The following is a 15,236-nucleotide window of genomic DNA, read 5'->3' on the forward strand; positions in this document are numbered from 1 at the left end:
AGTGGAGTTTACTAAAAGGGTGCATCATGTCAGTCCATGAATGAGGGTCACTGAATGTTTGTGGTCCCGTTTACTATGAAATTTAATGAAATAAGTACTTTGTGTTGTACCTTTGATATTTATGAGACTTTATTTTGGCTATATCTTTTTCAAAAGGCGGTGACATTTTCACTGTAAGATTTATCCTCTTCAACTCCAGCCTTGAGCTGGAAAAACAAGTTTGTGCCATTTTTGTATTGCAGTTGACGCCCACACAAAATCACTTTGAGGGCCACAAATGGCCCCCAGGCCGCACTTTGGACACCTCTCCTATAAAGCATTAAAATGTTAGAAAATGTTAATGTTCTGTAGCTTTTTCTAGCCATTATGGACTCCTGCTGCGCTGCTGTTCTGCAATATTTAATTTCCACTGCCTTCCAGAAGGTGTCACTGTTCACCAAGCTGCCCTGCTCTGCAGCAGTTTGGAGGCAGTTGAGCTCTCCCCTTCGTTATTAGGAGATTGTGTGACTTGGACTTGTCTTTCATATTCCTCTCCTCACTTGGCCAGCACAGGATATCCTCATAGCCAGCTTTCTGTAATGAATCAACAATTCTCAAGTGGGGAGATGATACACTCCCTCTAGATACAGGAAGTAGAACTTTCATTTCCAAAAACGTAATGAGAGCAGCTCCCAACGCAGGGGCAGGATGGTTCTGAACAAGCTGAGCTTTTCGCAGACATTAACATTCAGTGAGAAACTGCAACAGTGGCAGTGCTGTTGTTCCACTATGCCTGTGTCAGCACCAGCCTTCTCTGAGCTACAGTGTCAGGAATAACAAGCCTTTTCAGCAAAGCGGAAACAGGAGGATTTACTGCCCACCCCGCCACCCCTGCATTTACCTCCAACAGAAAACACCTGGTCATATATTTCCTCAGCTTTTATTACTAGGGGCTTTATACCTTTAGGGAGGATCCAGTTCCAGGTTGAGAAAACATGACTTCCCATGCCTTACATGCAGACAGGGGTCTCAAAGGAACGAGCCAATACAGAAATGTAAGATTGTCCTGTTTTAATTACTGTAGAAAGTTTCTTAGGTAGACAGAAAATGACTCACACTTGGGTTTTAAGCAGAAACCCCTGTGAGTTTTAGTAACTCTGACATTGGATGACCTGGATCATCTTTCCAGTTTACATACAAAACAGCTGTATTTGAATTACATTTACACTTTACAATCAGTGTATCTTGTTTAATTTCCTTCAAAATGGACGATGACTATCCCAGATTTTATGAAGTGTTAACTGCAGGACTGAAAGCATCCGTCTTGAACAGGAAGTAATCTGCCAGAGTTTATCTTCACTGCAGCTGTATTCTTTATCCTCAGGAGTAAACATGTCTCGGTGTGATATTAATAAGGAAAGTATCTGTTATTGATGAGGGTGTAGCAAAACAAGATTTGTGCACTGACAACTTCGGTTCAATCGGCTCAGAAACAGGCAGCGTAAGGAGGCACTTCAAGATTCAGCAACCCACCAAACAAGCAATCATTTGCTCTTCAGAGGACAGCATCTGCTTTAAAGTAGATGCCTCTTCCTCATGACATCATCAGAGGGGAAAGCTCGTCAGTGGGCTGATGTTGGCAGCTGGCAGCGGTGCAAGCAGGATACGGCTATCACTTCCTTATTGCTCCAAACAGGATGTGGGGGTGTAAACTGTTGACATGGGATGCCCGGAGTCCTACAGGGCTTGGAAGGAGCCCAAGACGTTGTAGTGGTGGGGGAGGAAAAGGGGGGGACACATACAAAGAAAACAGTTTGCGTGCATGAAAAACAAAACTCTTTCCATTAGCTTTCTTCCTGTAGGGGATAAACTCATTTTAGTTATGATGACTTCTGCGTCTTAGTAAATACTACATACCTGGTAACCATCTGGACTTTATTTGCCCATTCTTTATCGCTTTATAACAGTTCAGAAGCTGCAACAATGTCCACAACACATAAAACAGCCCAATGTTTGGATTTTCAGCATAGTTTTAGGCTGAAACCAGAGATGCACAGATCAATTGACTCCATTCAATTTAGTTTAATTATATAGTGCCAGTTCACAACATGTCACTTGACATGTAATCTCAAATCACTTTATAAAAGTTAATTTAATCTTAGTTATTAAGTTCAAGTATCGAGTTTAGTTTATTCATCAGAAATGTTTTCTGTCTGTGTAAACTCGGAATATTGCATTGAGTCACTAACTTGCAGCAATCCCTCCTTCAGACAGAGCAGACGAACAAAAAGGAAACGGAATCACAGATCCAAGATTACTTTCTGTTAGAGAAAAAGTAAGAAGTAAAAGAGAAATACAGCTAAAGAAATTAGTTCTGAGCCATTTTTCAAACGTGTAGCTAAATAGAACAAACTAAATGCAGCTTATATGAACAGAGGACAAAAAGTAAAACATTTAAATGACAGCAAATGCAAAAATTGGAGAGTACTAGGAGAATGCAGCGTAGTTATAGTTTTTCTCTTTAAAATTATAACAAGAGTTACTGTGGAGCAGAGCTTTACTACAATTTTATCTAAAAAGAAAATGTTGACTGACGTGAGATTTTAAACTGTTTTTTAGCACTGTGCTAGTAGTTAGCTTGTTTAGCTATTGTAACTTGAAACGGCAGCCTCACTGAGTATTCTCTACAGGTCGTAACGCTTGTCTTAACACTGAGATTTACTTAAAGCTTGCCAACATTTCCAAGTCCAAGATGTTCAAGATGTTCCATGAACAGAGGTTGAAAGCTCAAAATGCTTAAAAAGAGCAGTTGCTGAACTCACTTCGTTAAATAATGGAAGCCTAAATTAACAGCCAACATGCTGTTTCCTATTAAGTAGCCGCCACACCTCACTGACGCAGAAAATAGGCAACTTTGAATCTGCTTCACTTGGTAGCAACTTCAACATGGAAGAGTGCTGCTGTTGATGGCAGCTATGACTGGAAAATCTAGATTTTTTTCTTTTGTGTGTGTGTTTCCACTCAGTTACCAGTCAGAATTGGTCAAGCTGAAAGTCACCCACTTCTTTAGAAATGCTTTTGTGTCACTCTTTAGAGGGATTAATGTCAATGAGTTTGTTTTTCATTTGTTCTTGATGAGTTGTTACTTTTGGAAATATTTTAGCATGCTTCATGTTGTCAGGCTCTGTTTAAGTGATTTCTGGATTGTACAGGTCTAGAAGAAATTAGTTCTTAGCTTTTAACATTAAGTGAAATCCTCTTTTGAAAACTGATCTGCAGATATCCAGATATTTTTGCCTGACACTGAAATTAATTCAGAAATTAGAAGAAATCTGCATGAAGCAAATCCTTTTCCTCTTTCAGTAGTAACTTCCACTCCGATAAGGGTTGTTGGGACCCGTTTCCAACTGGCTGGTCAGGAAAATCATCTGAATCTGCTCATCAGACTAATTCCAGTTCTAGTCTCATACTCCAGTTTTGTTTTGACAGTCATTCTTCCTCTTCTGGCGCAGGGTTGGGAGCAGATCCTAGCCGTCCGCCCAGCAGAAAGGCCAAAGATTTAAGAAGGGAGCGTCGTCTTCAGAAAGACCAGAAAAGACAACATGGTGCTGGAGTCTCGCCAGCAAAGCCTGCCCATACTAACCAAACCAAAACACTGGAGGAGTTCATCAGCGAGTCCTTAGAGGACAGCTCCTCTGATCGCCTTGAGGTGAGCAGAGTTTTTAAAGCGGCCTGCTTCTGTAACGTGGCTTTATTTTTCGTAAAGAAATGCCATTTTTTGGTTAAAGCCTCTTCCTCGACCACAGTGACTTCACCGTGTGTTTATTTGCGCGGAAGCAATAGCTGAGTGGAAAAAGCAGATCTTCCTAGATCGAATTCAACAAAACGACAGGCACACCACAGAGACCGATGAAACTTTAGATGACATTGAAACCACAGTATTTAGCAGAACCATGAAGCAAAGACATGGAAATAAACTTTCAGGAGGAAACATGTTGATGTAGAATGATGGCTGGCAATGGTTTCTGACCGAGGTTGGTAGCATAACGTCAGTTTTGGTCTGAAGCAGATTTAGAGCCAGATGCTGCAGCGAAGCAGGCAGTGAGACCATTTCCCAATCAATGCTTCTACATTGGATTCATCTGTTAGCCTGCATTAATCATTTAATTTCACTAAATGAGTGTGCAAGGTTAGGCTTCTCAGATGAAGGTTAATTAAAGGCTTTAGGGAGGCTTTTACATCATCAATACTGCAGTATAAATCATATGTAGTGAAGCAATATTAGATTTCTTTCTTTAAAATTAAATGCGTTTTTAATCAATTTAACTGATTTTTCTGGATCTGTGACTCATTTTAGTGCTTTTCAACTAACTTTGACCTTGAAGAGTTATATTTGTATTAATGTTTAAATTTTCATTTTTCAAGGAGGGTGATAAGGAAGGCAAAAAAGAAAAGAAAAAAAGTCTCCAGAAAATTTATCAAAGTTTTTTTGGCAGCGATTGTTCTACTGTAAAATAATGTAAATTTGACTCAAGGCTTTTAAGTCTAATAGTAACCATGAATGTGGAAGACACTGTTTGAAAAATAAATATTGAGAAAGAATAGGATGTTGATATCATTGCTTTTATTTATATGTTTTGTTTTAAGTCTATAACAAACTGTTCAGAAAGCATCTGGAGGACAAATATATAGATTTACAATCAGCCTATCAGTTGTTTTCAGGTCTTAAAAGCCGGTGCGGTTTTATTTTCCACCACCAGGGGTCAGTATAACAACATCACATATGTTTTAGCTTCTGAAGGAAACTGGAACACTCCACAGCATTATCATCAGAGCCGCCCACTATCTTTGGAGTTTAATCACTTTTGATAAATCTCTCTTTGATCATTTATAGCTGGGCTTTTTCTGCTATATTACACCATATATGTACACAAAACGTCAGTTTCACTGAAGCATAAATGATACTGTAAAATAAAGCCTCTCCCTGTCAGTAAAGTCAATTTTGACTGATAATAATAAATGTTTAGGATTATGTGAGTAAAGGATGTAGTTAATTATATGGCTTCTATGTCCAGTAGACTCAGTGTTTTGGTTTGGCTACAAGGTGAAGATGGCAAGTGTTCACATGAGAGAGTCGGTATTCTATCCAAGCCAAACAAACCTCAAGTTTAGTTTTGCATCCTGTTCTTCTCAGATATTCGTATGGCAGCATCTCTCTGGCCAACAAAAGCTTCCAAACGAAGAGGCGCTTAATTAAAAAGGGGAGCTGCAAGTTGAGAAAGCAACACTCAGACACGTCTCTTTCCAAAAATCTTGTCCTGATTTTCTTTTTCTTTTCTATTTAGTCTAATTCTTAACTCTCCAATAATTTTGATTAAACAAAAAAATAGACTGTGGATGTTAGCATATTATAGACTGTTAAAAAATATTACTCATTGTTTGGCAGCTTCTTTTATGGAGGTTATAAGTCCTGCATTAGGGTCTTATCCCACTGAAGCTTTAAAACAGAACATTATGTTCATGTATTTTATCTGTTTGAGACTTATAAGATTGTGCTTTCTGTTGAAGAGCGCTCCTACCCCAAAGTATGCTCCACTTTAGGATCTATTATTCTGGGATCAGATTTTAAAATTATTATGCATTCTGATTTGAAAGGGCTTCTTGTGGAAACAAATGTAATTGAAAATGTGGTGTATTATTTGGAGTTCCCTATAAAATGCTCTTTTTAAACCAAATTACTCATCTCAACCAGTTATTTAAAGAACATTAGTTTGAAAGTTTTACTGGATTAACTTCCATTTTATGACTATGGGTCTATGAACAAAATAACAAGATTACTATGTCTCTATTATTGGGTTGAGTTGGTATATTTTGGCATCATAGCTTTAATAGCCTCAATTGTAACCTCTTGAACATAAAAACATTGTAAAATACACCTTTTAAAAATTGTTTATTTGACTAATGGTAGTTATTTTGATGTTGGTTGTTATTTTCTTTAGGACACTGTAAACTCCTATTTTGAAAGAGGCTGTATAAGTAGCTTTTCACATATTTATTTACCATAGTTTAATAAATTTACATCAAAACATGATCAGACAATTAATTCTTATTGTTAAAGTACCTGGCTTTCCTTAATCGTTTTAGTTTTGAATTTAGAAATATAATACTAGATACAGCATAAATTCAATTGATGTTTGTCAACTTATTAGTAAGCAGTTGGTCACATGCCGTCATCAGTTTCATACAAACATATTTTGATTTCAGTTAAAAACTGAACAACATGGTGAAGTCACTGAGTTGAGCTCTTTTTTGAGGTTTTTTTTATTTTATTTATGATTTTATGTCATGCACAGTCATGTTGAAAAGAAAGCCCTCCCTCTTTATCAGTTCTGGAGTTGCTAACATAAAAAATGAACAGGCTCAAAACTAATTGATAGCTGATACTAGTCCAGGTAATGTGTCAGTACCTGAGTTCCTCTATAAATGGAACCGCTATGAAGCCTATTATTGGAGCACAGTGGACTCCTGCCTGTTTGTGGTTGAGTATTTATGGGTTTTTCTAACTTTTTTTATAGAAGATATGTAAAAAATTAAAATATCTGTAAAAAAAAAAAAAAGCAGCATGGAAGCTGAAATTGACACGCTAATGGTTGGCATTGATTGGCTACACCCTGAAGAGCTGAGATAAGGAAGACTGTAGGTGATAAGCTCAGCTGTAAAATGATTTCCACTGTATTAGTAATGCATATTAAGGCATATTTGGTGTTTGAACTTTAAAATACTCAGTTATCAGCATTTTTAGAGGGGTTTTTGGGAACACTGGGGATTCACTGCACTACCTGTGATTGATAGATCTGCAACTTCCTCATCGTCTTACTACCTATTGTACATGGTATGTAATACAATTTGGCAAACCACATAACTGAGTTTGTCCTGACAATCTAAATAGAGAGACTGTACTGGCGTTTAATGCTATGTAAACATTCTACTTATTCTCCAAGTTCTATCTGCCCACAGTTAAATGGAGATGTTTATGATTATTCGTTTGGCAGTTGCTTTTAACCAAAGCAACTTAAAAATGAGGAAATGTATAGAACTACATCAAAAGCTGATTAATCAATGAGTTGTTGGAAAACAGAGTTAACACACTAATGATGGAATAACACTTCAATTTTTCAGGGAAACTCTATTAGTAATATCAAGATATGTTTTGGCATAGAAATCAGATTTTGTCAGAAATGCACAGCAAAACCCTTCATGTTACAGCATAGAACATATGAAATGCTCTTGAATTTAAAGGGGAGGGAGTGGCTTTCTTTTTACAAAAGCGACTACATTGCAATTTTCTATTTTGAATGTGAAATGCTTTAATTCGACATTATAACTGTTGAATTAGCTCTGTAAGACATGCCAAGTCTGCTACCTGTAACTGTTCGTTCAAACTCTCCCTGCTTTTTTATTTTTAATTTTCCTTTATTGCTTTTTAATAACCTCTCATGTTTTCTTTTTTTTTCATCACTCTTTGTTTTTCTGTGTGGAAGTTAACCCTTGTCTGCTGATATTCTTTTTGAAGGTGAGGCTAGTGCGCTCCAATCCCCCTAGCCCGCAGTTCAAAGCCTCTTTCGACGCCTCCTACCAGGTGTACAAACTCTACCAGATGGCCATTCACAAGGATCCTCCTGACAAACCCTCCGAGAGCCAGGTCAGCGGGTGGTGGGCATAGGTCAACCCTCATCTACCCAGAGATGGAGGGACAGAGAGGGTTTGACAGTTTCAGCGATACATCTGAAGCTCCTTTCTAACTTTATCTTTTGGTATTAATAGATTAGAAGTTCAGATCTGTCAAATTATCAAAATGTAAAATAAGTTTAGTACAATTAAGAATGTTTGATTTAAATTTGAAAAGGTGAAATCAACAAAATAAAAAAAAACCTTTTCTAGAAATTTAACTAAAAAATAAACATTTTTGTGAGAGGAAAGACAATTTTTTTAGGGGAAAAATAACCTGAACACAAAAAACAGTTTTTAAATGTGGATTTTGCTAATAGAAAAAAAGCTATCCAAGCCAACCTGGTCCTATGTAAAAGTATAATAAATACCCTGTTTGTTTCACAAATTCAGTTACACACAAAAGCTGAGCTCAAATTCATCTACCACACCCAATGCCTGCCCCGCAGATTTGCCAGGACTCTTTTGGAAAAAGAGGTTTTTAACCTGAAAGGGACTTTCCTTGTTAAATAAAGTTTAAATGAAAAGAATCGAGAAACAAATAAGCAACATAAAGTTTAAGGAAATTCAAGAACTGATGAGACGCATTTTTTGATATGTGAAAAGGATTACAAAGCAATTAAGAAGACGAGACTCCTGAAAACAGTGAAACATTAAACAATGTGTATATCAGGACTTCTCAAAATTACTCTGACAACATATCAACACCTCTTGCAGAAGGTCACATATAAACTCGGAACAACATCTTAAGCTCTGCAGGCTTCAACTGCCTCCATTAAAATCAGAATTCATAATTCAACAACAATAAAGAGACCAAAAATGGCGTCCATTGGAGAGTTCAAAGGTGCAGGTGCTTCAGGTTCTTCAGGACCTGGTTGAATTACAGTAACTGATGAATCCATGAATTGGTTTTAGGTTATGCAGCATGACAGTGATCCAAAGTGCACCAGCTAGACCAAAAGTTGAAATGATTTGGGGTGACCTAGTTAAAGTTTTGACTGAAATCTGAGGGAGATGGAGCAGCATGCCCTTAAACAGGCTGTTCCTGCTCAAACAGCCTCAACAGGGGCTGAAATTAAACACTGTAAATGAGAATGGGCCAAAATTCCTCTACTGCCACATAAACAACAAATTGCCAGTTATTACAAACCAGGGGGTGGCACAAGCAGTTAATGTTTAGCGGGGAAGTTGTTCACACACAACCAGGTTGGTTTGGATACAATTCTTACTCAATAAATTAAATAATATTTTAACTAAAAAAAACAAACAATCATTGTTGAGAGTGGTGTTTGTCTAAATGTGTTTCTGTATGAGGGTAGTAACTTAAAAACTCTTAAACTTTGTGCCTTTATTCAGTAGACCTTCGTATTCAAACTACAATCAGGTTTTAATTTCTTTGTGAGTGCATCAACACTTACCCTGATGTTTTTTGATGGTCATTATGGGAATCTCTGGTATTAAAGAAGAGGATGTTTCGGTCTGTCTGCTGTGATCTCTTCAAAAATTTCTACTGTCCTGGACCATGGACACTGTATTGCGTCATGGGTTTCTCCGAGCGATTTGAGTGAAAAACTGAGTAGTGCACTAGCCTCATCCTCAAGTTTCTCATCAGTCTCTTAGAATTTGATTTCAAGCTTCTGTAGAAGTTTGCCTTGTGCAAAACTTGCTAACTAAAATACGTCTAGCTGCATAACCACCTTGCTCAATCACTAAAACACTGCTGCCTATCTAAAGATACCAAAGCGCTTGTTTGCTAACCGTGCATCCCTTCATCCTTGTTTGTTTGTTTTGTAACGTCTTTCCTAATTGTTCATCGTCTTCAAATTTATTGTCAATCCTCATAAACCCCAACCCCCTCCACCTTGTCTCCTCCACGCCTTGTGCTTGAAGGTGAGGCTAGTGCCGGTGAACTTTGAGGACCCCCAGTTCTCTGCGTCGTATCAACAATCGGCGGCTCTGTACGCCCGCTACCAGATGGCCATTCATGGTGATGACCCAAGTGAATGTAGAGAGAGTGAGGTACTGCATGATTAATATCCCTCACCTAATTGGAGGTTACTGTGGATGCTTCCAACAGTATCCTGCTGCTTCATTTTTATTTTCACTTGTATCTCATTGTAGACTGTGGGTATAAACAGGCACTTTAATTAGGTCCAACTATGAACAGAATTATATTAGCCATGAGAAGTTCAGGCTGTGCTGATAAGATGGTAATAAGAAGGTTAGAGACTTTACCTTCAGCACTTTCTTGCAGATATCACACCATAAAAATGTTTACAAATCCACTAATTTATTAATCTCTTAATCTTGAAACGTACTTTAACCTCAGCCAATTTATTATTAAAATGGGACCTGACCTAGAAGTCAGGCGTACAGTTTTTGTTTCGGTAAGGTTTATCAATCTCCACATATCTAAGTTTGTGATGGTAGGAGAGTGATGGCTTTTTCAGCATCACTCCTGAACAACCAGTTGACATGTAAATATAGTCTAATGGTTTCTATGAACACCATAGATTTTTTTAAATATAAATATTGTTTTTACTGTCTTTACTTTCCTACTCTCTTTACAAGACATTGATTATTTATTAATAGTTTATGCTGATATGAGTTTCTAAAAAGCTTCTAGGTTTAAATTAGAACACTGTTTCAATTTCATTTAATTTGAAGGTGTTTTAAGTGAAACTAATAATTGTAACATATAATGTTGTTAAAAATAATAATTTCCTAACATTTGGCATTTTTCCCCACTGCAAAATGTACTCAAATTAAAAGTTGTACTTTTCTAACTTTTTCTTTTGGTGTGATATGGTGCTACTAAGTAAAATCTAAATTTCTGTTGACATCTCTACAAATATTTATCAGGGACAATAAATGTGGCTGACACTAAATAAACAGTTCAAGCTTCAGTCAACATATTTCTAAAGCTTAGATATAATTAAGACACAGAAAACCATATTGTGACTTTTTTGGTGTGTAAGTTACAATAAAATTTATTTCCGTGTAAAATTATTCTAAAAGCTTGTATGCAGAAACCCCATCCAACCTAAGTGGGCCTTTATCCCTCTAGGGTGGAAAAACAACCTTCTCCACCCTTCTGCCAACAGGCTGCGGTAAATATACAAAATTCTACAACTTGTAAAAGTACAGTAATTAATAAATAACGAAGGCTGTCAGACTGGGCAGACCGTGTCAGATTCCTGTCTGGTGCCATAGCACTAACTCTATTAAAAGGTAGTATGCGTGAATAGCTGCAGCTCAATATATATGTAACATAAAGGTGTGGAACTGCATAAGTGACTCTGCTCCCTGGAGGTTTTTTGCACAGATTTTTTTTTTAAATTGGTTTTCCATGCTGAATATATTCTGACTATAGAGGTTTGTAAAGTGTGGGGTGAATTATGGTTGGGTTAATTTTGCTTTAAAGAAAACCTATTCATTTATATGCCTGAGGTGTAGCTTTTATAGGGGACTATTCATTCATTCTGTTTACGTAAAATTTACCCATTTCACTGGGACGTGTATAGGTTTTAAGGTGTGTTGCACTGCAGGAATATTTTTCCAAGAATCAGTTCCTGCAGTTCTTTCATCCACAGGAACCAGGTCCAAGCTAGGTTAGTGAAATAAATGAGAATGGCCCTGTTAGGAAGGTTGTATTTTCAGTATAAACCAAGGATGGAGTTTTGTGGTGGTACTTTGCTTAGCATTTTTTAGTTCTTGGACATTCCCAGTATTTTGTTTCAGTATTCTCTCATTTTAAGTCTTTTAAATATTTTTTTAAATGCAGTATGAGTAACTGGTTGATTTGCAAATGCAGCATTTAAAGCTACTCAGTCAAGTTGGGCGTAATTGTTTTGAAGCATTTGCATTCCACTATATTAATAATATAAGCTAATATTGGTCAAAATATTGAATAAATCAATTAAATGATGTGTGGACTTCTAATTACTCTGGAGGTGAAGAAAGTAAAACTATCTCAAAGCCATTTTTTTGAAATTTCAAATGTTGCTGTTAGAATATTTTTGAGTCTGTTTTTGATTATGAAATAAGTTTTAAATAAATAGAAGCAACAAATGCTGCTGCAAGTGCATGCATGTGTTTTGTTGTTCGATTGGATGTGTTTTGCATGTTAATACAAATCTAATGCTGCTTTCATAAGGTCACTGCAGAAACGGCAAAGGCAGAGCTTCAGATTCGTGTTTGCAAGTCTTCCTGCTGTAAAACTGGAATGTAACAAATAAGACGAGCTAAAACAAAACAGACTGTAAGAATAAAATGCTGGGTTAACATGCAAACCTGCTGTTTTCCTCTGCGAGCTCTGTTATTAATTTGTACAGTTTGATCCGTTGTGGTTGCCACTCAAAGCGATTTTTTTTTTTTTACAATATTTTACAAAATCTGCAGATTTTATTTTTGGACTCATCAAAGTCTTAAGTTTTTTCTTTTTCTTTTTTTTTTTTTAGATGAGAGCTCATCAGGATTTGTATGCAGTCTGGAAAATGATAGAAATGTTTCACAGTTTTGTTTTGTTTGTTTTATTCACAAGTAAAAAAGTGGATAAATAAATGAAATATCTGCCATAGATTTAGATTTTCAGTCTTGTTAAAATGGACAGAGAATTCTGGTAATTGGAGTCTGGAAAAGTTGGCATAAAACAAATCTTTATATTTTCCACATAACCGCTCAGCCCTCTTCTTGCTTGCTTAGAATTTATTGTTGCATTGATCTCATTTTGTACATATTTGGTTACAATTAATATGGTTCTGAGCCAGTCGACAATAAAAAAAACTGTGTTCGTGCTGAGTGAAGTTAACCCTACCCAAAAGTTTTCGATCTTTAGAGATTATAAGGTCCTAATAGGGGGAAGTGCTTTGTTTGTATAAGGATGTATGCATTTCCTGGCAAAGCATGACTGGAAAATAGCCAAAAAAATTTCCTCTTCATCTAATTTTAGTTTCCTGACAGAATTGAAGCACATACCAGCAATTATTCGGATAGGCATGCACGCACACATCAAGTCAAACAGTAAGTTGCTTAATGGTCTTAACTGTTTCACTGAGCCGTGACTCTCAGTACCTGCACATGTGGGAATCATTGTCAGAAAAACAAATCCTGCTACATCTGCATTTGATGTAAACAAAAACTCCTGAAATAATGTCTGGGGGAGGATTTGGAAAAATTAGTAAAATAACAAATGGAAAAAAAATAACTATTTGCAGCATCTTAGTGCACAGTAAGGCCATTCAACAGAACTCAGCAACCAAGTTTCCACTGTAACTCTACACTGGTTTGTTTTTACCACTCTCTGAGCTTGCATGATTATTACAAGTCTCTGTAACGTATTTGTATATATGTTAAGCAAAGCTGTAACCAAAGAGAACAAAAATATTAACAGATTGTACAGGCATTACTAGTTGTTCTACTTATGCCTGTACGTAACTCGTACAGGCATATTGTCACTTATAAGTGCAGCAGTTTGACTGTACAAAGCTCAAACTGATGAGAGAGGCTGAAGTAGCAATTAGGCTGAAGCAGATGTGTTTGTTTAAATGTACTGAATGTCTGCAAGAACACAACCGTGTGTGCTTGCAATGGCTGCTTGCGAGCCTTAATTGTACACAGATGGGTGTTTACTGTAAGAAAGGGAGAGTCGAGGAGGAAGAGATGGACTCCATGTGTGGATGCACACGAGGATGTTCCATCTGCAGCTTCATGGATTGACTGTATCTGATCAGAGGAAAAAAAGTTGGTGCTATTGAAGTTATGCAGAAATCCTTCTTTTCTTCCTTCATGCCAGTTGACTTTGCCTTTGCATAAACTTCATGTCTTGCAGTGGCTGTGACAGTGTGGATTTGCATTTCTGGGTTAACCTTGCAGGTGATATAAGGAGGAGGAGGAGGAGAGACTGAGAAAACATGTTCAGAGCTGAGGCACATTCCACGTATCCATTTGGATGCATTAAAAGTTTTAAATGCATAGTTAACATTTAGGTTGTGGCTTACTAAATGGGACAGTATTCAACCACAAGTTAATTTTTGGTATTTCTGTCTCACTCACACACATACAACAGCCAGTAATTTTGCAAGGCCCCAATAAATGATGTCATCTAATAACTGCAGCTGTTTTTCTGTTGGTAAACCAGCCTTTTTCCCCCAGTTTCAACAAATGTTTTATTTGTGCCTTTCAGCTATACTGCACATTGGAAGTTTTACAGTTAGTAATTTGACTGGCAGAGCCAGGAGAGGAAAATTGCACTTTACTGGCATCTTGATGAGCTCTTCTGCACATCAGCAAAGCTGACTCAATAGAATTAGTTTCCACAAGTCAAAAAGTAGTTGTTTGGAGCATTTTTTCTATGAGTACTGCTCTTATTAGACTTGTAGGCACATTATTAAAGCACCAGTTAATTCCATTGTTTAATAATGTGACAAATATGCCAATGACTTTTCATGGGTGACATATTTGGTAAACTAATGTGCAGTAAACTCGGGTTATAATCATATTTATCTTATATTTAAGCAGTCTCTTTCATTTGTTCATGTCTTTTTAATGTGGTACACATTGAAGTTGTGTGTAAAGGCATTGTGTAGCATTTTTAGTTTCACCTTTGCTTCTCACACTTTAAATGGCTTTTAAAACTTACGTTGAAGGTGAGAGGATTTAGTTTGTTGCGGTTTGTAGTTTATGCCTGTAGAGTTTGGAATAGTCAAAGTGTATTGTTGTAGTTTTGGAAATATTCCAGCTATAAAAAACAAAACAAAACTTTGGCTTACTGTATTCTTGCGGTATCTGGCACAGCAAGAGACTTAAACCTGTGATTAATTTAGTTAATGACTGTTTGACCTCTTGGATTCACTCATGTATAGAACTTTGAAGTTTCAGCCCAAGATGATGGAGGGCTATTAATTGTGGATAAAGAAACAAGCGAGCAGTGGCACAAAAAGACACTCGGTCAACAGAGTTGCACACTCAATTTTTCGAATTACTGCATGCATAGGAAGTAGCAATATCTAAATTTGCACAGAATGTGCTTCATTCCTTCATGTATGGACCAATGTGAAATGATGGAAAACTGTGACAATAGCATAAGCTCTTAGCAGTAAGTAATAAAGTTTGTTTAATGTCATTGGTGCTCCCAACAGCTGTGGCTGACAAATGGAGGAATGCTCTCTCTTTTGGAAGAGTAGGAGCTTTTGGCAGTAAATAAACTTAGTCATTATGTAACCTCTTAGTGTGTGAAACAGCTTTGGACAATATGAAACCCAGCATAAATTATGTCTCCTATTTTAAAACTCTTATCTGCAGCCTCTGTGTCCATGCGTTTTGAATTTTTATAGTTGTTTTTGTGAGACCTGCTCCACACACATCAAACTTTAGATTATGAAATGAAGTAAAATAAAAGTCACGTATGTGTTTGTGAAATGGAGTGCGACGGTATAAAAGTGAAAACTGTCCATCACTGCTATATTTCTAGTTTTGGAACGGATAATCTTGAAGGAGGCAGAGTTTGTTTTCCTGCCCAAAGGCCAACA

General features: G+C 36.9%; 1 protein-coding gene across 3 annotated transcripts in view; it reads left to right on the forward strand.

The window, feature by feature from the left end:
- Nucleotides 1-15,236, forward strand: part of ate1 (arginyltransferase 1) — a 58,908-nt gene that overhangs the window by 8,160 nt on the left and 35,512 nt on the right. Inside the window, exons 6-8 of one of the 3 annotated variants that reach the window (XM_008430321.3) lie at nucleotides 3,492-3,688; nucleotides 7,553-7,681; nucleotides 9,598-9,726. In XM_008430321.3, the coding sequence (XP_008428543.2) occupies nucleotides 3,492-3,688; nucleotides 7,553-7,681; nucleotides 9,598-9,726 (455 nt within the window). The remainder of the gene's footprint in view (nucleotides 1-3,491; nucleotides 3,689-7,552; nucleotides 7,682-9,597; nucleotides 9,727-15,236) is intronic. The other 2 variants (XM_008430323.3, XM_008430322.3) reach the window with 2 other exon arrangements.

Source organism: Poecilia reticulata, chromosome 15, assembly GCF_904066995.2.
Source record: "Poecilia reticulata chromosome 15, P_reticulata-male-v2, whole genome shotgun sequence".
Classification (NCBI taxonomy): domain Eukaryota; kingdom Metazoa; phylum Chordata; class Actinopteri; order Cyprinodontiformes; family Poeciliidae; genus Poecilia; species Poecilia reticulata.